Genomic DNA, 26,339 nt, shown 5'->3' with positions numbered 1-26,339 from the left:
TTCTTTTTGTTCGTCTCTTTGTTTCAAAGAGTGATATTGCCAACAGTGGGACCATGACCGTGATGAAAAAATCGATGGCATCGCTGGTGGCATCATATAATTCTACTTGCTGTGCGTAAACCGTTATTGAAAAATTGGTTATGAGTAAAAGACACAATAACAAGTATGACTTTTTCATCTTTATTCAAAAGAGATAGCGTACTGTACATGTTCTTTTCTATTAAAAATTGTAGCTACACAATGGCAGTCAGTACAACAAATAAATAACTTTTTAAGTTTGGATGATTTTACAAATCTCATATCTCATTCGAATAATCTAATAATTATGTAAGTTAAAATGGTTGAATTTGCAGAAATACACTGTATCGGTATACATACATTTATATATCTTGTTTATAACTCTTTTCTTAGTCAAATTCCAATTCTTTAATTGATTTGCATGTCCGCATTCTTTCACGAAGGATCTGAGATCACGGGAAATGTGGCTCTTCTGATCGTTTCTTTTTCATCGGGTTGCTATACTGAATCTTCCAATTTCCTTTCTTGATCGAATACTATCGTAAAAGAATAAATAATTGCAAATTTCCTGTTCGAGAGGTAGGAGAGTCGAGAAAGCGGGTCACGTGAAATGATGCAATTTCTGTGCGATATAAAAACGTATTAACGATCACTACTTTCTCGGAAATAAATTTTTATCCCAACACACTTGTACAAGAACGTGAAGATGATTTTAGGGGTTATGCTTGTTAAAGGATAGTGAGGAACCGCAAATAAGAAACGCCGTGTAGAAAAGATAAAGAAAAAATAAGCATGTATAGTATATTAATAAAGCAAGTCTTTTCATTTGTCACATAACATTGAACAATTCCCTTCATAAATTTTCACAATGTTAGTTAACAAAGCGAACCCACCCGAGCTTGAAGTATTGAGACAGCGTACCACTGAGCTTGAGGCTGAGAATGCCGAATTTGAAAAAACATGAAGAGGACGCGTTACTCTGCAAGAGGAAAACTTGATTCTAAGAATGGTACCTTCGTGATGGAGAATTTTGATCTTAAAAACAAGAATGCGATCCTTGCGATGAAATTTTAGCCGGGGCCCTGGCCAAAATTCTTCATTCTTTAGCATAATTATTCGATAAAACAACGGATGCTGAGTGTGGCGTAATTGTGCTAATCAGGAAGAGATTTTACGCTGGTATTATTATGGAAAAGAATTGATTCAGGTTGGAGCAACTATACAAGATGGTAAAGATGGCAAAGGTGAAATCAAGGAAAAAAGGCAAAGGGGATAAATCTTGGAAGGCCTTTCTATTTTTCCTATTTTTCGTAAAAAGAGATCTGAAGAAACGGGATTACGACTCAGAAATTTCCCGCAAATACTTGCAAGGGAAACTCAGAAAGCTGTGAAGATATATAAATTATTTGAAAAGGTAGATGTAGACAAAATTAAGTATATCACTACATATAATGCGAACCCAATTTCAGAGTTGATTAATGATAAAATCTAAGGGACTATGGGTAATTTCTCTGAGATTTGACCAGGGGCTCCTGCCATAATTCAGTTGCCTCGTCCGAAGAAAGTTCATCATCTACACCTCAAATCACTCCAGCTAAGACAGATGACAACCTTAGCAGTGATGACTGACAGCAGGAATCATGAAAGAAGAACTCTGGACATCTTTGGGGAGTTAGGACAGAGAAAGGAATGAATGAACCTAAGAGAGATGATGGTAACGATTGGCTTAAGGGTGGCAAAGATCCTTTAGACTTGAATCACCCAATCCATGATAATCTCCTACATGAAGAAATGCCAGTATAATCACAAGATTTTTTATTAGCTGTAAATTCATTAATATAATTGGCTAATTTATCTTTTAATACAATATGCATTACAAATTATGATATTAATAAAATTAGTAGCCTTTAATATTTACAATTGATATAACGTATAATATATCTTTATAAAACTATATTTACAATTAGAAGTTTTTATTTTCAATTATTTAATTATTTCCTACATTTGCATTATATTTATTTCATAAATAGGCTTTTTCTTTTAATAATATTTTTTCAAGTATTTATATAGATTGTTTATTAAACTTTTTATAACAAAAATATTTATAATAAATAATATAAAATATCTTAAAACTTTATTTTAATTTATCTATAAAATAATATCTATAAAAATAATAAAATAATAAATAATAAAAATAATAAAATAATAAATAATAAAAATAATAAAATAATAAATAATAAAAATGAAAAACTATCAAAATAAAACTAATCCAAATTATATTAAACAAAAAAGCCATTAGTTAAAGTAAAAAAAACATATTAAGATTAATTTAAATTAGCTATAAATTAGAATTTTAATTAGCATCATCAATACCTACTATTAATTATAAATTCAAGAAAAATTAATTTTATTTATAGCTAATTTTATGATTAGTAACAGATATTTATATTAGAATTTTATTTTTAATTAATTTATTCTATTTTGATAAATAAAAGAACTAAAAAAATTTTATAATTTGTTGTTTTTCTTAATATTTAACAGAAATTACTTGATACTTAATAAAAAACTTAAAATTTAATAAAAATGACTTTGAATTTGACAAAAAAAAAATGTTAATATTTAATAAAAGTAATTTAGTATTTAACAAAAAAGAAGTTTAGTATTTAACAAAATAGCTTTGGATTTAACAAAAAATGTTAGTATTTAACAAAAGTAGCTTAATATTTAACAAAAAAAAAAGCTTAATATTTAATAAAATAGCTTTATATTTAACAAAAAAATGCTTAGTATTTGGCTTGATATTTAATAAAAAAGACATAGTTTTCAGATCTTTAGTCTAATAATTAATTAATTATAAATTATATAATTGATAACCAATATAATAATATTTACAAATAATTAAATATACAAAAAAATTATAAAAAGATAATAAAATATATTAAAAAAATAAATATTTTTAAAGAAAATATTAGTTAAGAGTGCTTACTTTTAGATAATATAAAATCTGAAGGTATTTATATTCAGAGGAATGTATGCTTATATTTAGAATTTTACAGTATATTAGTTCTATATAAGCAATTTATTTTTATTTTCTTAAATATTAGAAAATCTTTCATTCATTTTCTAATATTATTAATAATTATATCAAGAGTCAATGTAAATAGTTTTTTAATCAACTAAATTTACTGTATTTGTATAAAAGCAATTAATTAAAAGATTACATTCAATTTTGCCATTTATATTATTCAATTAAAAATGTTTTAATTGAATGTATGAAAGGAAAGTAAGGAATTAAGAGTAAAGAGATTAAGTAAATTGAAAAAAGAAAAAGAATAATTAAGAAAATTAAAGAAATAAATTTGAAAGGAAAATTAAATATATTTAGTATAATTTATATAAAAAAAGAATATTAGCAATAAATAAATAATATTAAAACTTAAAAGGAAATATTAAGTTTAAAATTTTATTACAATTAGTTTAATAAATTTAATATATTTTAATAGAAATGCAATGAGAGCAAAAGTGTTATAATTTTTTGAGTAAAAATAATTAATGTTTCTTTTATAAGTAATTCAATAATCAAAAAATGTAATTTAAAATAAGTTTTTCTTATTTGTATTATTTGTAAAAAATTTTAATTATCATGTTCTATTGATAGAAATAAAAGAAAATAATAATTGATATAATAATAGAATTTTTTTTTTATTTATTTAAAGCTAAAATCATAATTTATATAAATTATAATAAGATCTAATAAATGTTAAATACTAAAGTAAAAATACATTTTATGGCATAATTCTATTATTAATATTGAAGCCAAAAATGCAATTTTACTATTATTAGAATTTTCTTATTAAAACAAATTTAATGATATAAATTTTATAAAATTAAATTACCAGTTGTATTAAAAAACAGTGGTATGTAGGATAATGAAATTTTGAAAATACTCTTGTAATATGCAACTTTTGAAAAATTTTAATATAAACTTTAAATAATTTTAAATGTGAGTTATATTAGTATTATTTAAAATATTTGTACAATTAATTATTAAATACAAATAAAGTCTTAAATTAATAAATCAATAAATAATAAATTACATTAATAATATTAAATATAAACTAAATATTTAAAGAATAATTTCTTTAGATTAAGTAATAAAATTATAATATAATTCCATCTAATTTTAAATATTTACTATTTCATAATTCTTAAATTTGTATTTTAATAAAAATATATTATTTATTATTATGAAACAAATAATTTATTTAATAAATTCAATTAAATTAATCAAAAAGTGATATTGAAAGTTGGGCTGATTTTTCTAAATTTATATACTTTATATATATAAATAAATCTTGTCATATACTAATAAAATTTTGTAAAATGAAAAAGTATTTTCACTATTAAAATTGAATTGAAGATAACAATATAATTTAAATATAGTAATATTTATACTAATATTACGATTATAAAAAAATAATGCATCACAGTATTTTACTAATATACAAATAATTAACTAATTGTTTAACAAGTCACAATACTAAATAAATTATAGTATAATAATATATATAATGAAGCTGTAGGTAATTAGATTAAAAAACAAAAGAACTTTAATTATGTGTTTTAGAATTTAGTTAATTTAAGGTTCAATAAATCCAACTATAATACTAATAACTAACAATTAAAAAATATGATATACTTAATAAAATCCAATTGATAATGTTAGATTTTCCTATTATGCTTTTATTAAGTTTCATTTATTTTATCTTTATGCAGCCACAAATTAAAGACAAAAAGTTAAATTTAATATATAATATACATGCTATCATTTTTTTTAAATATTGATAATTCACTTTTATTGATCATACTTGATTTTTGGTATATTGAATTTATTGATATATATGATCTATATACAAGCAAAGAGCTAATATTTTTGAAATAATTTCTTTACATTAAATATTATGTTTTATACTAGAAAAGCCTATTATTTCAATTTTTTAAAATTGCAAATTCATACCAATTGTTTATTATAATTATTTTTTTTCAAAGATCATTTTCTTGAATTTTTTCTAAATTCTAAAAATTTTATATAGATAAATAATATGATCAGAAAAAGATCATTGATGTTTATTGAACATCTACATATTTAATCAGTACTCTTAATACTTTGATAAAATCAAAAAATATGATGTTTATTATAGAATTCTTGCAAGTTAAATAACTGCACATTAAAAAGAATTATTCTAAAATATTACTAAGAATTTTTTATAGAAAATTCAGTATCACAATGTATCACACCCCCACGGTCTGGGGACTTAGAAATTTTTTGTTATTTAAAAATTCTATTTGTCACCTTATTCGTCACAGGAAGAATTTTCCCTCCGGATAATTTATATTATTATCCCAAAACTAAAGATACAAATCACTACGGCAACTATAAAAAATTATGTGCGAGATGCGTATTGAATTTCAAAACATGAAAATTTTTTTTTTAAAAAAAAAATTTGCGGAAAGTAAAGTATTAACGTGAAGATTAAATCGATCAACCTGAAATTTCCGGTTTAAAAAAATGGTTAATTAAATTATTAAAATGTGATACAAAAAACAATATATGTAACAAAAAAGCTTTAAATATTGTTCGGCTCGGTAATGACTTACCGAAGGTCATATGACTTACCGAACCAAATTTTTTTTTAAAAAAAGATGAAAAAATGAAAAAAACAAATAAATATTTTCGTTTTTATTTAATTTGAAAAAAAGAAAGAAACATTTTTTCGTGTTCGCTTAATTGAAAAAAAAAGTGAAGTATTTATCGTTTTTACTTATTGAAAAAAAGAAAGAAGTACTTTTTGTTTTTACTTAATTGAAAAAAGGAAAGAAGTACTTTTTGTTTTTACTTAATTGAAAAAAGGAAAGAAGTATTTTCGTTTTTACTTAATTGAAAAAAAAGGAAAAGAAGTATTTTCGTTTTTACTTAACTGGAAAATGAAATAAATATTTGTTCGTTTTACTTAAATTGAAAAAATAATGAGAAATGGTTCAGCGTTTTACAAAAAGAGAAATATTTTTAGTTTTGCTTAATTTAAAAAAAAAAGAAATATTTTTTTTTCAAAATATTTAATTTTTTTTTAATAAAACGGAATATTTGTTTTTTTTAATAAAGCGATAGTATTATTGTTTCCTTATTTTTTAAAACGAAACGGAATAATTAAAATATTTTTTTATATTTCTATAAAACGAAATATATTTTTTTTTTTAAAGACGAAATATTTTTTTTTTTAGTAAAACTACTTTTTTTTTCATAAAACGATATATATATTTTATTTTATTTTTTAAAGAAGACGTAGAAATATCTTACTTCTTTCTTAAAATTTTTTTTTAAAAAAAGGAAATATCTTTTTTTTTATTTTAAAACAAGAGAATATATGTGTATATATATATTCTATTTAATTTAAAAATAAAGAACCTTTTTTTTTGAAAATAAAGACGAACCTTTCAAAAAGAAAAGTACCGAAATAGTATTTTTTTTTTTTTTGAGGGTACTTTACCGGACTGGATTTCATAATAAGGTGTGAGAATTGGTATTAGAGAGTAGGGAGGTTAGGAAATGTTAGAAATTTGACTGAAACGTCCCTTTTATTTTTTTTTTCTTGTAGATACTTCCTTGGACGCCTGGACGTGAATTTCGGTCTTGGACCTCAGAGCGGAATAGGAATTGAGAGTTGGAAACCCTCACTAATTTTCCTTTTCATTTTTTTTTCTTTAGTGACAGCTCCTGGACTTAGATTTTGATTTGAGATTCCAGAATCGTGAGTTGAAGGTGGCGAATGTGTTCTTTTTGTTTGGACGTTACTAACGTTCGTTTTCATTTTTTTTTAGGATCAGCTCTTGATAATTACGTCGGTAATAATTATTGCGTCTGTACGAATAATTACGTCAGTATAGTACCTACCCGGATACGCGTGCCTTTATCCTTCATTACCTAATAACTTCAACCTTGAATTCCGACCTACCGTCAGCGTGCAAAATCTTCGGGGCAATTCATGTTGCTATACCTTCATAAATGCTTTGGCAATACTTGCAGAACTTTGGTCATAGATTTATTACGTTGGTACAAATTAATTACGTTAGTCAATATACAATTCAGCATTGTTCCGTAATATTATAGCAATCAAAATCAATTCTGCTGTAAATAAATCTGATTCACAAAAGTGTACAAATTGTATTTTATTTTAAAATTTGTAAATTTACATTAATTTTACAATATAAAGTAGTAATATTAATTATAATGAGGAATTTAGGTTAATAAAAATTTGACAAATAACAAATAATGAAATTATAAATAAAGAATGCCTTAATTGAAAAAATAATGATCCAAATGACTAATATTTTAATTTGTTTTAAATATAAATTATTCACTTAAGGACTTTACTTAATTATCTTGATTATTTTTTATAGTTAGTCTTGTGCATACATTTTATATTCTTCATAGGCGAAATCTATGATTCCCAACTTCAAGTAAAAAGAAAAATTCTCAATTTGAATGATTATAATTATTTTATTTAAAGGAAAAAAAAAATATCAAAATATATTTTTGAACATATTATTTAAAATATTTAGCCATGAAAGTTCTGTATAAAAGAAGCATAAAAAGTGCATACAAGTTAGATTTCGTTATGAAACATCGGAATTAATCATTAAAAAATTCACTTACTCGAAATTGAATAAAAAAAAAAGTATTGGTCATTGATCGTAAAAGGTCTATAATATTTTTGTAAATACCTAGAAATCAACTTTATGAAAAAGAAACATTTATAGCTTCAAAATATCATACCCCAAAAAAACGCGTCGTTTTTCCATGTCGTGATGCGTGGTATCTAATTATCAAACTTGTCAATACATGAATATTACAAACTTAGTTTATAATATTTAAATTACATACCATCGTTCAAGCCGATAACTGGTTATGTAATAAAGCCGCAAGAGTTCGCGATCGATGATTGGTCTCGACACTTTTCCTGATTCTGGATATCATTATATTTGATGAAGACATCATCTTTCAATGCTTCATTATTAATTTTGTGAAAAATGGTGTGAAAAATGGTATTAATAAATCACTAGTCATGAATTGTTGATTGTAAGGATGGCAAAAAATTATTTTATTAATTTTGCTGATTCGCGCGTTATTCGGTGATTGGATTAACGGCAATAAAGCAGGGACTTTACTTTTCCTTGGAACCCTTATTAATTCAAAATAATACACGTTTTCGTTTGTTGTCTCCTGATTTAGATCTCTTCAATTTCCTTTGGAATAAACCAGGAACAAGCGCTATCATCATCTTCATCATAACTCACTCTGATTAAACCGCCACCTGCAGCAGCAACGCCCACATTGCCACCATCATATTTTTCCATAAATAGGATCATGTATCATCTCTCACAATCACGATTTCTCAATGTTATTTCACGGAGCTATGTACAGGACAGATTACTGGTTTTAAATATCGAGACCTTTAATCCATCATTCTAATTAAACATCATCCGTAAAAATATCAGCAACTTTTTTCCTTTTGTAAAAGAGATCAAATCAACCATTTTAGTAAATATTATGGATCGTTAAGAATAATAAGATCATATATTTTATTATTCTAATAAGCTCTTTAAAAGCAGCAAACCTTGATCAAGTACTGTATATATGCGTAGAACAGTGCACAATCTTTTTCATAAATAATGAAAGTAATCGTGTAATACCTTCCATTACTATCCTTCTCAAGTGGAAATAATCCACCGCAAAGACCTAGAGAACAAAAAGGTTTAATAATTGTGACTAACTACGATGAAAATTAGACAAATGGAAGAAATACCACTCGCTGACCTTTGTTTTTTATTCTTTGTTAAAGTATTTAATTAATCAAATTCTTATCTCCTTAGTCGATTGTTCCAGTTTTCAGAAATATGCTGAATGGTATAAGTAATTTATCGAACTAAATTTTTGAATGAAAATTTTAAGAAACAATGTTGACCAAAAAAATAAAATTCGAACTTGGTAGAATCTTTTGACTATTATAATCCTGCATCTAATTGTAACTAGAGAGAGTTTGATCGTCACGTAGTAATGAGAGATGATTTTAATTTGAAATGTTTAATTGTTTCAATGAACTGGGTGCTGGTGCTGGTGATAGAATGTGAAATATATGCTTATCGTATGCGCTGGCTGATTTTGAGATTATTGATTTTTTTCCGGTAAACAGTGGCGGTTCACTAATTGAATAATAGTATCACGCCTTGTGCTTCAGTTACTAAACCTATTCATGATAAATAAATCATTTCTATTGTACCGATAATATAATATAAACACTGGCTTTTTGGGTAGTTCACGATGAAAAGACAAAGGCCATTTGTAAATAAAATAAAATTTAACGCAAAAATTTTTTTAAAAAAGATATATAAATGTATATTACATACCCAACAGCAGTGAAATTCACACCCATGTGAATATAATTTTCTATGTGTTTTAATTCTTCAATTATTGAATAACTCGTTAATTCCACTTTCACCTAATTTAGAGTTCCTCATATAGAATAGACGAATTTACAACTATTGTGTGCGATCTTCTTTGAGTTCTCATATTCTTTCTATTTCTTTGTTCAAGAAATTTATTTCCCAATATGATTATAACCTTTATCATCAACAACACTATCTATTGACGCAGTTATTATCTAATAATTATAACTTTACTAATGATTGGGCTGTAAGTCTAGAGAGAACTTTTGGAAAAGTTATTATTCGATTAAAACCCTACTTGTAAGTTCAGTACGAATATTTTATAATTTCTAAAAAATATTATGTTGAATAGAAACGAAGCTAGAAATAATAAATTGCTATAAAGTAATGAATAAAGTAATGTAGTAATCTTTTTGATGATGTTACATACTGATCCTAAAATTTCATTGGTTACACCTGATCATTAATCATGCGGCGGACAGACGGAAATTGCTACGCTTCGAACAATAAAATTCTGTAACTTTTGCATAAAAATACTAGCTTGCTTGTATATAAATGGTAAATTTATAGCATATTCAACTATTTTTATATCTTTATAAGAGCGATTCGGTGATCTGATTGATGGGTACTTGTTTCACTTTCACATTCTCTAAAGAAAAACATCCCACTTGATAAACATAAAATTACTGAATAAATGCCAGGTAACTTTCGTAAGAAATGTTACAAAATTCGTAAGAATTTAGGAGGAAGAATCGCAAACGGGATATAAAATGGCTATTATCGTTCGTTCGTTATACTGTATATATCTCAAAAAATAATAATCCACCAAAATATCAGTTGATTTATCACGAAAAAAAAAAACGGACAATGCATATTTTTTTTAACGGAATTAATTTTTTAAAAGTTGTAAAGAATTGTAGGTATACGCTAATAATTGATCGACAAATCACCTGATTACATTATCGTCAAATCAAGAGGATTGCCCGAAGAATGTTCACGAAAAATATACTACGTCTGTAAATATTTCTACAAATAATGGATTTTTCTTTATGGCAAAGTATTACTTTGTCTTATATATTATTACTAAAATTGGAAACAATTACATTTTTTTAGGTCAATTGCTTACTGTCATACTTGGATAGAATTAAACCAATTATTTTCGCCTGTCCTGTGCATGAAGATGGCTTATTTGTGTAAAATTTTCCTAAGATGATCATTGTATTCACAAATTCGGATTCGCCGATCTTTTTGGATTGCATATAATCCGTGTTCATAAATAATCAGAAACCAACGAGATATATCGACAGCCGATTTGTCGAAGTTTAAATTATTTATTTATTTATTTTTTATAATAAGGAGCGTTTCTTGCTCATTTGATTTAAAGATTCTTTGATTCTTCTACAGTAATCGCTTGCCGTCAGATCATACCAACGTTAATATGATCACTTCAATAATAAATCATCAGGATAAATCATATGGTAAACAATATCGCTGTTATTATTACGAATCACGTGATGTAAAGCCAATAGTATTCGCCAAAATACTCTCGATATAGTGAACCAACCAATTAAAGTCTTCAGATTCTTCGTAACGAAGTTGATGTTCAGGACGGCTACTTCGTTATAAGAGCAATGTAAACTGTTAATTATTACATATTAAAACCTATAACCGTCATATTGGGGCTCAATTTTATCAAAACATATAGGAACATTCTATTTATACCATATCTTTTATTAACCAAACCAAAATAATATTATTATAATATCGGTATTTATCTTTTTATTATCATATATATATATATAATATTTTATTATATTGAATTATTATTTTCAAAAGAAAATATTGTGAAAGAATTGTGAGAGGTTGATGAAGCATTGAAGCAACCTCGAGAAATTATCAGATTTTGAAACTAAAAAATTACATCTTTAACAACTGATGATTTAATCTTTAAAGTTTAAAGAGTTTAATTTATAACAAAAAGTTTTGTTGTATACTAATTTTATGTTTTGGCTAAATATTTTTAAGATACTTCCCAAATAATTGATTAAACAAATTTTTTGTATATGGGAAATTAGTGATTGAATATTAATAACACAGCCATTTAGAGTTTTAATGGCTTCCCGACCTTTTTTTTTCTTCCATAACTTAAACCGTTTTTTCCCGAAATTCATCATGTATTAATTTTTTCCTTTCATAATTTAATCTCCATCTTTTTCTCGGAGTTCATGTCGCACAATTTGGTTGTGCCTGGAATATTAAAAAATTATGGATCATAAAGTCTGCTCATTTGTAAATCTTTATACATGAATGTCGGTATAATATTGAAAATATCTTTTAACGGACAAAAAGTCGGGACAGGATGACATTTCATTTTAAATTGTATTTTAATTTTTGTATTTCCTAAAATAAATAATAACAGGGGAGAGGAGGTTCCAAAAAATTTGAAAACATTATTTGAAGAATAATAGCGAATTGATTACGAAGTTTTACATTTCTTTTTAAGATCATTCTATGAAAAGAAATCCCGGAATTTGACTGGAATAAATTGTCCAGATAATATCCGGAGTCTTTCGGGACGTCCGGAATCTTTTATATTTCGGTACATTTCCGGACGATTTAGACATTTTCTGGATGTTATCTCGTTACAATTTCCGGGCATCTCTTTTTGTAGGGTAGCCGCGTGCACATTTAGCTGATGGACGATAAGATCGAGCCTAACAAAGCCTATCAAGCAAAGCCCATCTAAGTTTATAAATAAAGTAATTTTGAAATCAAAGCTGGGAATCAATTGGAATAGCCAGTGCATAGCCGCATGCATATTTAGCCGGTAAAATGGCTTGGTATGCGTACCGCAAGGTTAATTATAGCTCATATATAGGCCCAAAGCCATAAGCTCATCGAAACTTTGAAATATAGTAAATTTGAAATCAAAGCCGGAATCAATTGGCATAGCCGCATGCGCATTCAGCCGGTAAAAAAATGGCTTAATACCGAGCAACCTGACAAAAGCTTGTATAGCCAGCCTATCAAAGCCATAATTTTTACTCCACGTGATACCATCAAGATAGGCTTGATAGCTATTGGACCTACATGAAATGTATTTGTAGTACAGAGTAGTAAGAAAAAAATTTTCATTGTAAAATTTTAAAATTATCAGTATTCATACAGAAAATAAGCATTACTAATATTTTTCGTTCGTTATCAGTAAAAATCCGTCTCGATAATCAAAAAATAAATCAGAAAAGTTAAACGCAAAACCGAATTTACAATATGAATATCAGCATAATGAAAGATCGCATTGATTCCTATTGGTCGCACAAAGGACTTCCTAATTGATCAGTTATTGATAATACTAATATATTTCTTGTGGCGCAATTAAAAGATGTACAGTATTGTGAAAAGCTCTTATTAGATGCCATTATTATACCGATTTTCCAGGGGGCTTTTTTGCACAGCCATTTTTATATTTTATCAATCAACAAATCGGTAACACCGATATCCAAGATAATCTACATAAAAGTTGCATATAATCACGCTCTTTTGGTTTTTTTTTTTCAATACAAAAATGCTTAATACTAGAAACTTAAACAATCGTGAATTTAAAAGAATTGGTTCCAGAATTATGGCAAAAGTTTACTTTAATAAATTTATTACTCTAAAGGAAATTGTTAAAGAGGTAATTATTATACAAGTGTTATTTTTATTTTAACGTATATCAAATTTTTAAAACAATTCTATTCATGTTTTAGATTATTGAAGTAAACTTTTGTAAAAATATTACTCATTTTTACGGCACTATAAGAGGTATAATGAATGTTTTAAATATTTGGATATAAATATATATAATATATAATTACCCTTTTTGAGACCTAAAATAATTTTTTTTAATAAAATTTCGTTAGTAATGGAATACGCTGATAGCGGTACTCTTAGTGTTCAACTTACATGGAAAGATAAAATCAATATGGCATTTCAATTAGCTCATGTTGTATTATCTTTACATGATGAAGGAATTGTGCACCGTGACTTGGTAAAGTTCGTTTATTTTACATTCTTATTTTCTTATTTTGTATTGTTATTATATTATAATTTTAATATATGTTATTTATTGCATCTAATAATATAGCACTCCAATATTTTGATGCTAAGTCATCAAAAAAATATTAAATTAGCAAATCTTGGTTCGTCCAGGATGATTGTGGAATGTCCACATGGATATTTTCCCATAGTGTGGGTGTATTATTATGGGAAATATCTAGTGGACATTCCTCGTTTCATACAGAACCAAGAAACATTTGTACTCAAATTGTAGAGAGACACCTGTTCCTAATACACCTGAAGATTATGTAAAAATTTATACTGGTAAATATAATATAATCTTAATTATAATTTACGAATTATTAATGTGCTTACACACATATTTATTTATTTATTTATATATTTTCTCTCTTTTCTTGTCATCATTTATGAACAGATTCCACAAATTCTTGTTATACTGCAAAGGACAATGTTGATATCTCGCGAACGATTCTATACCTGAACTTACAACCTGGGAGAAATGTCAATGGAAATTCAATCAAATATTCATGGATTTAAAGAAAAAGCAATCGAATTACTTCTTTCTAATTGCTTTTTTCTATATCATAAATGGCTTGCCGCCATGCTCACAATGCGGGCTCTGAGCATGTCCAATATCCATGAAGCGTTATAGTTGATGAAATATTTGATCTTATTACAAGAAATGAAGTGAAAAAATTTTTATAGCCTAATACAATTTCGTTTTATGTATGAAGGTAATCTATAGGTGTATGTGGGACAAGTAATACATTTAGTAAATTAGAAATTTAATAAAGAATTTAATTTATTATTTTTTATTATTACAAATTTTATAAATGAAGATTTTTTAATTAAACATGTTAAATGTTAAACATGGTTACTCTAGGATGGAAAACTGGGTTCTACTAAAAATTGATTAATGTTCGACAAAAATTTGCACCAAAATTGAATATAAATTTTTTGTAGTTGACTCATGTATCATGAATTAATTTTTTTTTTCGTTATACCGCAGCTGAAGCAGCTGCGGTAATTATTAATTCAGTATCACGTGATACACGTGATATATAAAATATATCTTTTCCCCGAAATTCGAAAATTTTCTTTTTTTAAAATTTTTTTAATAGGATGCTTCTGTAATATACAGGTGTTAATGAACATTACAAATCGTGTTAAACAACTAGATGATATTAATTAACGCATATACTGGTATGAATCAACACTTCTAAAATTTCCTGATGCGTATAGCTCGGGCTTCGGGGTCCTTTACAGATCCTCCTATTTTAGCTTTTTATCGGTCAATGGTATCATCATTATTCGATTCAGCAGGAACAATATTCTACAATGTTCAAGAACATCATCCAAATAATAACGCATATGCGAGCCATTAAAAGAAAGTTAACTTTAACACTTTGTTTATTAATGTGATAATAAAATGTTTATTTAATTGAAGATAAAATATATATATCAGGTAATATTTATACATTTATACAATAACATAAATTTTTACACCTCTATATTTCCTGAAAAAACTGAATACCTAATTAAAAGACTGTTCAATATATTTTTTTTGTTTTTTTAGTTCTTTCATATTCCTATTTCAATTTTTTTCATTTCTTAATTCACGTTTCCGCTCTGTTCAGCTTGTTTTCTTTTATCTCTTTTCTTAGATTATTTATCACGTTTGTTTGATTGTTTATCTTTTTTGTTAGCTTTTCTATCTCTTCTGTTAGTTTATCTATTTGCTCTTTATCTTTACTATTTTCTTCGCCATTCAGATAAATGGAGATTAATGTATTGATTTTATCAGGTTTTTCATTAAAATGGTCAACTAATCTAGTAAAAGCTAAAGTACAAATTCCAAAAGCTATTTTTGTGGTAATAGGATCGGTGCTAATTAAATATCCAGATACAATAGCTGGATAAACAATTAATAACACTATATTGATATGTTTAAAAAACTTAAAGATTGTTTTGAAATGATCGATAATATGTTTAAAATCTCCTAAATAACGTCCCAAATTACCTTTGCGAAGTTTGTGAATGCGTAAAATTGTGATATAAAACCCATGTAAACCATAGAATACAATTCCAGAAAAATATATTATCATATTTGTTAGCCTCAAATTGTTGCATTTTTTAACTCCAAAGTTTTCAATGCAATAACTACTCATGTGACTAAAAGCCTTGTTAACGTTATTTTTAGCGTTATTAAAATTATCGGTACTAAAAGTAACGTTATTCAAACTTAAGTTGGGAGCATCAAGATCACCACTGATAAAGGCGTCATACCCAATATATGATGAAAAAGTAAGTACGAAAATGAAGTAGCAAGCTAACATTTCACCTTTAAATATTTCACCTGTAGATTTTTTAAATAACTTTTTTATAATTTTGTAAATTACTCTCCCATTTATTTTTTCATCATTCTCTTTATTTGTGTTGACATTATCCATATTTATACTTGTTTCACCATTTCCTCTCTCATCTATTTCTGTTTCTTCTTCATCCAAGCTTACATTTTTATTGTTTTCGTTTTCTTTAACTTCATTTATGTATTGAACCCGTAAGAAACGGATGTATGAAATTATTCCAAGAATTGCTATAACAGTGTAATATGCAATAACTGTTTTTTTGTAATAGCTGCTATAATATTGATACCAATCAATTGCTGTAATTATAGGATATATGACAATAGATGCAAATATAACAAAATCATCAAATATATTTATCACGGATAATTTCATTCTTTTACCATCTTCAAAACCATTAAACAGACCAACTATCAATACTGGAAGTAATCCAGTGAGAATTGAATTAATTGTTTCTTCAGCTGGATTATAAGATGATGACATTTTGTAAATAATTCACGAATTGAGAAAAAATATTTTTTTTAGATTTTTTTATCTTTTATAATTTTTATCTTTTATAATTTTTTTTTTTTTTTTTTTTGAAATTTCTCGTGTTATTTGTTGTTTTACATAACATACATAACATTAATTTTTCCATTTATATCAATGCAAATGGTTGATATGTGAATCAGTCAAAGTCAATGTTCTTTGTTTAAAGAAATATAGATAGTAAAAGATTACAAATAAAGTACTCGATTTCTTAATCTAGTTTGCGCCACTAATTTTTTGCAGGTTTCATTGTTTCGTTACTTTTTGCAGCAGATCATTTACCCCAGTATCACCGTCACTTTTCTGCCCCCACGTGACTTTTTGGCCGGCATTACGGAATTAAGAAATTAACCATGTGATTAATAATGATGTGATAAATAATTTTTCATACCTCGAAAAAAATCCAAGTCCCCAGAATACTTATGAAAAAAGGGAAACGCGGAGGGTGACAAATATTTTTACTATGATCACGTGGGGGCAGAAAAGTGTTGGAGTAATCTTCCTCAGTATCGCCACAAAATGTCACCGGCGTCACACCTTTCCTGTTTTCCATTTTGAGATTTTTTCAATGTGTGGAAATTTTTTGTGGCGTTACTGGGGTAAATCAGCAGACCCACAAGTCCACATGATAAACGGATCGACATAAATTTGAAAAATGAAATTCATTTTTTTTATTTTATTTTGTTTTTAAAAATTTAATGAGTTAGTACGAAATTATATAATATTTAATATATTTAATTAAAAAAAAAAAGAAGAAAAATTAGTCGGTAACGCCATTTATAAACTGTCGCAGACACTCTAGGTCCATTCAAGACAGATACAAATTTTAACCGACAATTCAACTATTTAGAAACAATATCAAAAAAAGTTTCTAATATATATGATTAGCTTTTGAAAATAGTGCAATATGATCGGATGAACTCTCATTAATGGCACTCGCAAAAATTTTTTTTGAGTAATTTGTTTTTTAAAATAAATGAAATAATAATACTAAGTTTGAAGGTAAGAATGCAGTAATTTATTTATTTATAAAATAAATCTTTAAATAGACTCTAACGTTAAAATATCTGCATTTTTAAATTTTCCTTAACTCTGTAATTATTATATTACTGTATCAGATCTCTTATGATACGTTCAATAATTGTAATAATTGTGTAATGCTATACTTTCGACCATAGTGACCATACGATAATTCGTTAAATACTTAAATTCTAGATTTAACCTATATAATATTTTATTGTATTCATCGCCGTATAAGTGTGTTCCAGCGTTTACACACAATTTTTAAAGACGTAACATATTTGTAGCTTATATATATAATTTATTAAATTTTCTATAAAATTTCATTTGGTAATAAATTAATTGTACAAAAAACATTTTTATTTAAGTATTAAAAAAAACAATACTATTTTTTTTAAAAAAAAATCAATGCTTATCGTATTATACTTGAAGGATCATCATGGTAAACGCGTAATTTATTTGTTAGCGGATCTTTTCTATTTGTAACGCAACGCTAATATTATCTATATTATTCTCAGTATTTTCAGTCATTTATTATGAGTTTAAACATTTTATTGAATGCATGCAGTAATAAATTCTTTGGCAAATATTTTTAATATAATTAATTTTTCAATCCATTTTTTTTTTAGGTTATTATATGATAAAGCAATTATATTAACCAGAAAAATAAATATTTTATTATTTTTTTTTCATATCAAATATTATTTTATTTTATTTAATAATTAAATAAAATATATAATTGAATATGTAATTACAAGTACTAATTATTATAAATTCAAATTTGATTTTTCAAGATTGCACATTATTGGCACGCGAAAAAAATTTATTGTTGGATATCACGTGACAGAGCTTTTTACGGTAAGTCTTGCATGAACATGCACTGAACTAAACTATTGTTTATTCATTTGCCGCGTATTACTAACAAAAAAAAAAGATTCTAGTGCCCGATATTGAAGCATTATAAACTATACTTAGATAAAGTGGACGAAAATTTTTATTATCTATTTATTACATTTTATCGAATTTTTTAATTATATTTTATAAGAATAAATAAAGAATTTTAGTTAAGCAAGCGATTCGTGTTCAATTTCATCAAGACAATTACGTAGAGATTATATGTTGAGGATTTGCACGATTTAAGTAGAAAATAGTGCTTCGATCCGGATGAAATCCGTCATCCGGATTGAATAACATTTAATCCGGATGAAAATTGTTATTAAACGAAAATCCGGATAAAAAAAAATTATTTCAAAAAATCCAGTCCTACCATTAAATGCGCAACGTCAAGCACTATCAAACATGCCTTAAATTGTTAAATTCTGATCATTGGTTTCAGAAATATTTTAAGTTATCCGAAAACTGGCAATCCGGATGGATCCGACGAAATCCGGTTCAAACCGCGGATTTCATCCGGATTTTTGATTTCATCCGGATCAATCCGGATCAATCCGTACACGGATCGAAGCACTCATTCAAAAAAGTTTAAACATTCTTGAGAAAATTAAGCAACAATGTAAACATTTATGAAAAAAGAATCTCAGGATTCAGGAAAATATCCTGAATTTTTTTAAGAATTTTCATGTGAAATAACCCAATAAGTATAAATTTATTAAAAATAAAAGACTAATAAAATGAAGATAATAATAATGAAAATAAAAAAAACAAAACAAAAAGAAGCAGAAACAAGAGAAGAAAAAAAAAATAACGTTCAAAAAGATAAAAAAGAAATTTCAACGGCAATCGGGAATAGTAAATACGAATTTAGAATCTCCGAGATATAAAAGAAAATAAAACGAAAACGAAAAGGAAGGTAAGGTGTAGATATATAGAAAAAAAAACATTAAAATTTTGTAACCCAGTAAAAAAATCTTAAATCGTTTACGAAATTCTATTTGTACAATGATATTTTTTAACGAATTATAATTTAATTCATTCGTTTAACCTACCGAACTCTCCTCATCATTTTTTTATTTATTTATTTTTTTTTTATTTTTTTTTTGTGTTTTTTTGGTTTTTTGATGGGGGAAAAAGCTTATGAATCATAATTTTATGTATATATTAAACATAATTTAAACATAATTTTAACAACGGACTGGGCATAATTGAATTTTTTCATTTCATGAAATTCTTATAAAGATTTTTTTCGAGACTTAATTGGCTGCTTTTATATAATATCATGAAACTTGCGCAGTAACGAAAAGTTGTATGAAACGAGTAAGGGGAGGGAATACATATATAACAAAAGCCAAGGGATTGTTAGTAGAAAGAAGAACAAACGCGTTTCTTGGCGTGCATAAATTAATGATGATGTATTTGAGTTTACGTATGAATAATACCTTTTCTTTTTTCAAAAAAGTAAGTAAACACGAAAATAAATTTTCTACTTAAAATAAATAGAGAAATCGCGCGTCAGTGGCGTAAAATCAACATAATGATTTCTTTTTGTTCAATAATTATACAGATTAAGTATATATTAAAAGAAGGCTTTTTGTTGAAAGAAAATTAATAAAATATGCATGAAACAAATACTAAAGTTCCACGAAGAATAATCGGTTTATTAATACTACTTGTTTTACTTTTTTGTTATAGATAATGTACCATGGAATACAATGATTAAAAAAAGGATTATTATTTATTTCACTTTAAAAAAATCTTATCAATAATAGTCAATTTATCATATTTGGTGGCCTACATTTGTTCCAACCTTTAACAGGGCAGTGGGGTGGGTAGGTGTAGTGTTTCGATCCGGGCAGAAACCGTCATCCGGATAAATTAAAAAAAATATCCGGTTTCTATCCGGATTATCCGACTCGGATAAAAATCCGGATATATCCGGATAGAAACCGAAACCCGGATAAAATTAACAAAATTTTTTTTTACTATAGATCATTTTTATTAAATAAAATTCGTGGCATTCATTTAATTTAATATATGGCATTTAATTAATTTAATATGTAACATTTATTTAATTAAATTCGTGGCAATTATTAAATTCAAATGTGGCATTATTTAATTAAATTAGTGTATTTTTTACTTAAATATGTGGCTTTTATTTGATTAAATTCATGATTTATTTGATTAAATCTGTGGCTTTAATTTGTGGCTTTATTGAACTAAATTCGTGGCATTTATTAAATTTATAACAATTAAATTTCACGGGATTCTTGTAAAAATTTATTAATCAATTTATAGCATTTATCCTTTATTTATTAAATTTAAATTACAGTTAATCTAGTCCTAAATAACCAAAATAAATAAATACTGTATAATATTAACTATATTATATAATTAAATGCTGAACTATATAAATTTAATAATAAATGCCGCGAATTTAATATTTTATATTCAAATTATGCGATATAATTTAAAATTATTTCCTTGTAGTTAATGAATAATTCCCTATAAAAAAATTGGATACGTTTTTTATAAAGTTTTTATACGATTTTTTTCCTTAGAAATAACGTATCATAATAGGATACGGAAAAATGCACAATTCCGTATCACTAAAAATATGGTTTGGATACGGAATTTGCACGGAATTCATACGGAATTTACATGATTTGATCACTGATTTTATCACGAAATTTATACGATTTGGTCACTGAATTTACTATTTGTATTACAGTTTACTATAATTATATTTACATAAATCTAATTTTACTTTATTAAATTAAATATAAAATAAAAAATAAACAAAATACAAATACATTATGAAAATTCCCTCTTTATTAAGGCCACCTATTGCAACCAAAATTATCTATAATTTCAGGTTCATTTGGAGTCAAACAACCTAAAAAAAACAAAAAAGAACGTCTAACTTAATTGGAAACAAAAACCCCCTTCATATAGTATCTGCAATCGTCCAAGTCACCAAAGGTCAGCATTCCTACAAAAAAAGAAAGAGAACTCCAGAATGTCTGACCTACATAAATGAAAAGAATTATGAAGCATCTGATGAAAAAGAAACCAAAACAACAAAATAAATCCAAAACTGACCTACAAAAAAAGAAGTCTCTGAAGCAACAAAACTGAAACAACCTACAAAAAGAAAAGAAACTGAATCCAACTTACAAAAAAAAAAAAGAAAATTTGAACTGACCTAAAAAAAGAAAAAAATCCTGAACAATCCTACAAAAAGGAAAGGACTCCCAAACTGATCTACAAAAAAGAAAAAAGAAACTGAATCTTCTCACAAAAAAAAATCTGCTGGCCTATGAAATAAAAAAAGGGATAAATATAAATAAAAAAGAAAGGGGAATAAAGAATAAATTAAAAAAAAAATTTTCTTAAAAAGAGAGTAACGAAGTTAGGAAAGTTAAAAAAAATATTTTTTTAAAGGGAGGACGTCAAAGTTAGAAAAACAAAAAATTTTTTTATAAAGAGGAAATAGAAATAGAAAGAAGAAAATTTTTTTTAAAAAAAAGAAGAGTGGGAATAAAAGAATAAAATCAAAAAAATTTTTTTTTTAAAGGAGAGTGATGAAAAAAAAAATTTTTAAAGTGAGGTACGAAAAAAAAAAATTTTTTTTTAAAAGGGGGGTGACGAAAAAAGAAGAAAAATTTAGAAAAATAACAAAAATAAGACAAGAGAAAAGAGAAGGAAGGGAAAGACAGAAAGGAAGATCGGAAGATCAAACTCATCAAAGTAAGGGTTTATATAAAAACAAAAAACGTATCATAACAAAACAATAAACAATCACGTGATCTCGTGTTAGTATGATACGAGATTTTTGTAAAATTATTTTCTAAAAATATTAAGTTTAAAAATTCCGTATACATTCCGTATGATTAATTTTTTCCGTATACATTAGTTTTTTTAAAAAATGTTCAAAAATGAATTGCTTATTAAATATACGGAATTTGTACACGGAATCTATAGAAACGTACATAAAATGTATACAAAACGTATCCTTTCCGTATACATATTTCTTATAGGGATTAAAAATAATAAAAAATATATTATTATATCTTTAAAGTAAAATCTAGCCTTTATATAATATGAATTTACCAAATTGAATCATAGTATTAAAAATATATGAAATGTTATGAAAATTAATAAGTGATTTAAATTTTTTAAAAAAAAATTGTTTTTTATCCGGATTCCGGGTCAATCTTACTATTTTTTATCCGGATATTTATCCGGGTAAAAACCGTAATTATCCGGATACCTAAAAAAAAAATTTATCCGGGTTTATCCGGTTGAACCCGGAAACGGATCGAAACACTAGGTAGGTGGGCTTGGGCTTACAGTACGTGAACATTACAGTACGTGAACATTACTGTACGTGAACATTACTGTACTATATATCACTGTCCTTTTTGATCAGTTCGATTTTTTTTAATACATTTCGTTCTCGCATTTTTTTTCGTAAAAATCTTTTTTTTTTTTGTAATACCCGTAACACCGTTATAAATCATATGCTTTGTATAAAAAACCCTTTTGTAAGCCAAGTCTATATTCGGTTCTTATGTTGAATCTTTTTTTTTCTAAATTCTTGTCGTGTACGAATTACGAAACTCTTTCCGTGTTTGTGATAATCTATTTCTCGATTTTTAATGTGCTCATCCCCCCTCTTCTACGTTTTTTTTATTTAGACGACTTGTTCTATTTTTTTTACTGATTTTTTTCCAATATTTTTATTTTTATTTCTTATTTACTAGGAAATAAAATTATCGTAGTGCTTAAAAAAATTGTTTGTTTGGTATAAAGTATTTAAAATGTTTATTATTCATATTCAATACACCTCTAACAGATAATGTGAGGTGTAAAGGCATATGACAGCCTGAACTGTGTGATGGTTATCTGTCGCATATACATGATCGTAGAAAAGGCTCATTGTATTTTGATTATAGAAACAATGCTTTTGATCTAGTAAATAAGAAAATTAATAAAAATAACAAAAATTAAAGTTTTTGTTATCATACTCTTTGCAATTTCTACTAGATGACAAGTGAGCAGTGAGCACGTCCTAAATGTGTGAGGCGAAACTGGTTTTGCCAATTGTGCAAAATTCCGAAACTGGCGAAACTCTGAAACCTAAAAAAGTCACGTGTTAAATGTTTAACTTTTAATTGGCTATAAGGTATAATCATATGATTCCAAGATCTCATTTCTCATTTAAATTATTTTAGATGTAAGGTAGGATTTTGTACAAGTTCTCATTTTTGACACTTGCTACCAAATATCAACTTCCATTTAAAAAATTTCGTCATAATCGGAATATGATTGGATATTGTAAATATGGTAAAAATCTACTATATAATAATTGTTTTCCTGTGTGACAGTCACGTTTAGATTACATATTTATATCTGTGTTCCTGTAACGTTTAGACTACAATTTATACCTGTGTATCCGTAATGTTTAGACTACGAATTTATACCTGTGCACCCGAAAGACTGTATAAAATCGCGTATAACATTTAACCGTCGTACCGATCACGTGTATGTTTATCTGACGTTGCGGCGGAGCAACGGGTTGACGGGTTCAACGGCTAGTATATAGTATATATATATATAATTTATTTAATATTCCAACTAAAGCGAATAAAATAAATAAATATGAAAACACGAATGATAAAAAGAATTTAGATTGCGATTTTGAAATTTAAAATTTAATGTAAATTGAATGAACGGGCGTGTAATCTACAACTGGATTTTGGATATGAAACTTATTTAACAACCAATTATGACATGCATGACAATTTTAGTTTCGCTGAGTTTCGGAAGTTTTGCTAGGTTTCAGACATTTCACCAGGTTTTGACAGTTTCGGAATAGCCAAAACTGAAACTCAAAATAGGCGAAACATTTCACTAATCGCAAACAGTTTCACAACACAAATTCAATTTTTCGGTTCACATAACATTGAAATTTAAAATTGACCAGGGACCCGGAGTTTATTGTTTATTGTTTATTAATAAAAAAAGGTTATATATAAAATCGTGACATCTGATTAGTTGACTTTTAAGGGAGAGTAATTAAAGAATTTATTTAAGTTCTCAGTCACGTGATAAACTTACCCGCCAATAAAATTACATATTGATCACATGATAAATTTTTTATGTACTACACAATATAAACTTCATCCAAATAATAATAACGCATATGCGAGCCATTAAAAGAAAGTTAACTTTAACACTTTGTTTATTAATGTGATAATAAATCTTACAATATTTAATTGAAGATAAAATATATGATATATATACATGTAATATTTATAAATGACATAAATTTTTACAGAATTATATATTTAACTAGCTACCATTTTATACCTCTATATTTCCTGAAAAAAACTAAATACCACATTCAATATATTTTTTTTCGCTCCTTTGTTCTTTTTTAGTTCCTATTTCAATTTTTTTCATTTCTTAATTCACGTTTTCCACTTTGTTCAGCTTATTCTCTTTTATCTCATTTCTTAGATTATATATCACGTTTGTTTGATTGTTTATCTTATTTGTTAGTTTTTCTATCTCTTCTGTTAGTTTATCTATTTGCTCTTTATCTTTACTATTTCCTTCGCCATTCAGATAAATGGAGATTAATGTATTGATTTTATCAGGGTTTTCATTAAAATGGTCAACTAATCTAGTAAAAGATAAAGTACAAATTCCAAAAGCTATTTTTGTGGTAATAGGACTGGTGCTAATTAAATATCCAGATACAATAGCTGGATAAACAATTAATAACACTATATTGATATGTTTAAAAACATTTAAGATTGTAGTGAATTGATCGATATGTTTAAAGTTTTCTAAGTAACGTCCCAATTTGCCTTCACGAAGTTTGCGAATGCGTAAAATTGAGATATAAAGCCCATGTAAAACATAAAATACAATTCCAGCAAAGTATATTATTATATTTGTTAGCCTCAAACTGTTGCATTTGTTAACTCCAAAGTTTTCAATGCAATAACTACTCATGTGATTATAAACCTTGTTAGGGTTATTAAAACCAAACGAGAGATCATGATCACCATGGATAAAGGCATCATACCCAAAATATGTTGAAATAGTAAGCACAAAAATGAAGTAGCAAGCTAACAATTGTATTTCATTTATAGATCTTTCAAATAACGCTTTTATGATTATTTTGATTATTTCTCTCCCATTTATTTTTTCATCATTCTCTTCATTTTTGTTGTTTCCATTTTCATTATCCACATTTTTACTTATTTCATCACTTCCTATCTCATCAATTTTTATTTCTTCCTCAACCGAGCTTACATTTTCATTGTTTTCTTCTTCATTCTTTTCATTCTCTTCATTTTTGTTGTTTCCATTTTCATTATCCACATTTATATTTATTTCATCACTTCCTCTCTTATCAATTTTTTTTTCTTCTTCAACCAAGCTTAGTACATTTTCATTGTTTTCTTCTTCATTCTTTTCATTCTCTCCATTTTTGTTGTTTCCATTTTCATTATCCACATTTATACTTATTTCATTACTTCCTCTCTTATCAATTTTTTTTTCTTCTTCAACCGAGCTTACATTTTCATTGTTTTCTTCTTCATTCTTTTCATTCTCTTCATTTATGTATTGAACCAATAAGAAATAGATATATGAAATTATTCCAAAAAATGCTATAAAGGTGTAATTTATAATAACTGTTTTTTTGTAATAGTTGCTATAATATTGATACCACTCAATTGCTGTAATTAAAGGATATATGACAATAGATGCAAATATAACAAAATCATCAAATATATTTATCACAGATAATTTCTTTTTTTTACCATCTTCAAAACCATTAAACAGACCAACTATCAATACTGGAAGTAATCCAGTGAGAATTGAATTAATTGTTTCTTCAGCTGGATTATAAGATGAATTAGATGATGACAT

General features: G+C 26.2%; 4 protein-coding genes across 5 annotated transcripts; 2 read left to right on the top strand and 2 right to left on the bottom strand.

Moving 5' to 3' along the window:
• Window positions 1–6,443: 6,443 nt before the first annotated feature.
• On the top strand, window positions 6,444–7,178 carry OCT59_026824 (uncharacterized protein; the record flags this gene model as incomplete). The annotated part of the gene is made up of 6 exons (XM_066143474.1): window positions 6,444–6,447; window positions 6,505–6,587; window positions 6,675–6,696; window positions 6,804–6,827; window positions 6,898–6,953; window positions 7,038–7,178. The coding sequence occupies 6 exons, from the start codon at window positions 6,444–6,446 to the stop codon at window positions 7,176–7,178; spliced, it is 330 nt and encodes a 109-aa protein (XP_065992989.1).
• A 5,903-nt stretch (window positions 7,179–13,081) lies between these two features.
• Window positions 13,082–14,415, top strand: OCT59_026823 (uncharacterized protein). Its single transcript, XM_066143473.1, has 5 exons — window positions 13,082–13,198; window positions 13,272–13,326; window positions 13,425–13,552; window positions 13,649–13,884; window positions 13,997–14,415. The coding sequence occupies exons 1-4, from the start codon at window positions 13,088–13,090 to the stop codon at window positions 13,832–13,834; spliced, it is 480 nt and encodes a 159-aa protein (XP_065992988.1). The 5' UTR covers window positions 13,082–13,087; the 3' UTR covers window positions 13,835–13,884; window positions 13,997–14,415.
• Window positions 14,416–15,197: 782 nt separating this feature from the next.
• On the bottom strand, window positions 15,198–16,430 carry OCT59_026822 (uncharacterized protein; the record flags this gene model as incomplete). The annotated part of the gene is made up of 1 exon (XM_025326612.1): window positions 15,198–16,430. One exon carries the CDS (start codon window positions 16,428–16,430, stop codon window positions 15,198–15,200), a length of 1,233 nt encoding a protein of 410 aa, XP_025175253.1.
• Window positions 16,431–24,860: 8,430 nt separating this feature from the next.
• OCT59_026821 (uncharacterized protein) lies at window positions 24,861–26,339 on the bottom strand (the record flags this gene model as incomplete). Of its 2 annotated transcripts, XM_066143471.1 has the most annotated exons (2): window positions 24,861–25,929; window positions 25,986–26,017. In XM_066143471.1, 2 exons carry the CDS (start codon window positions 26,015–26,017, stop codon window positions 24,861–24,863), a joined length of 1,101 nt encoding a protein of 366 aa, XP_065992987.1. The 2 variants fall into 2 exon arrangements, with proteins under 2 accessions (XP_065992987.1, XP_025175255.1); XM_025326613.1 differs by having other exon boundaries at window positions 24,861–26,339.

Source organism: Rhizophagus irregularis, chromosome 6 (genome assembly GCF_026210795.1).
Source record: "Rhizophagus irregularis chromosome 6, complete sequence".
Taxonomy (NCBI): domain Eukaryota; kingdom Fungi; phylum Glomeromycota; class Glomeromycetes; order Glomerales; family Glomeraceae; genus Rhizophagus; species Rhizophagus irregularis.
The sequence above is the reverse complement of the archived record's forward strand: the minus strand, read 5'-3'. Positions and strand labels throughout refer to the sequence as shown.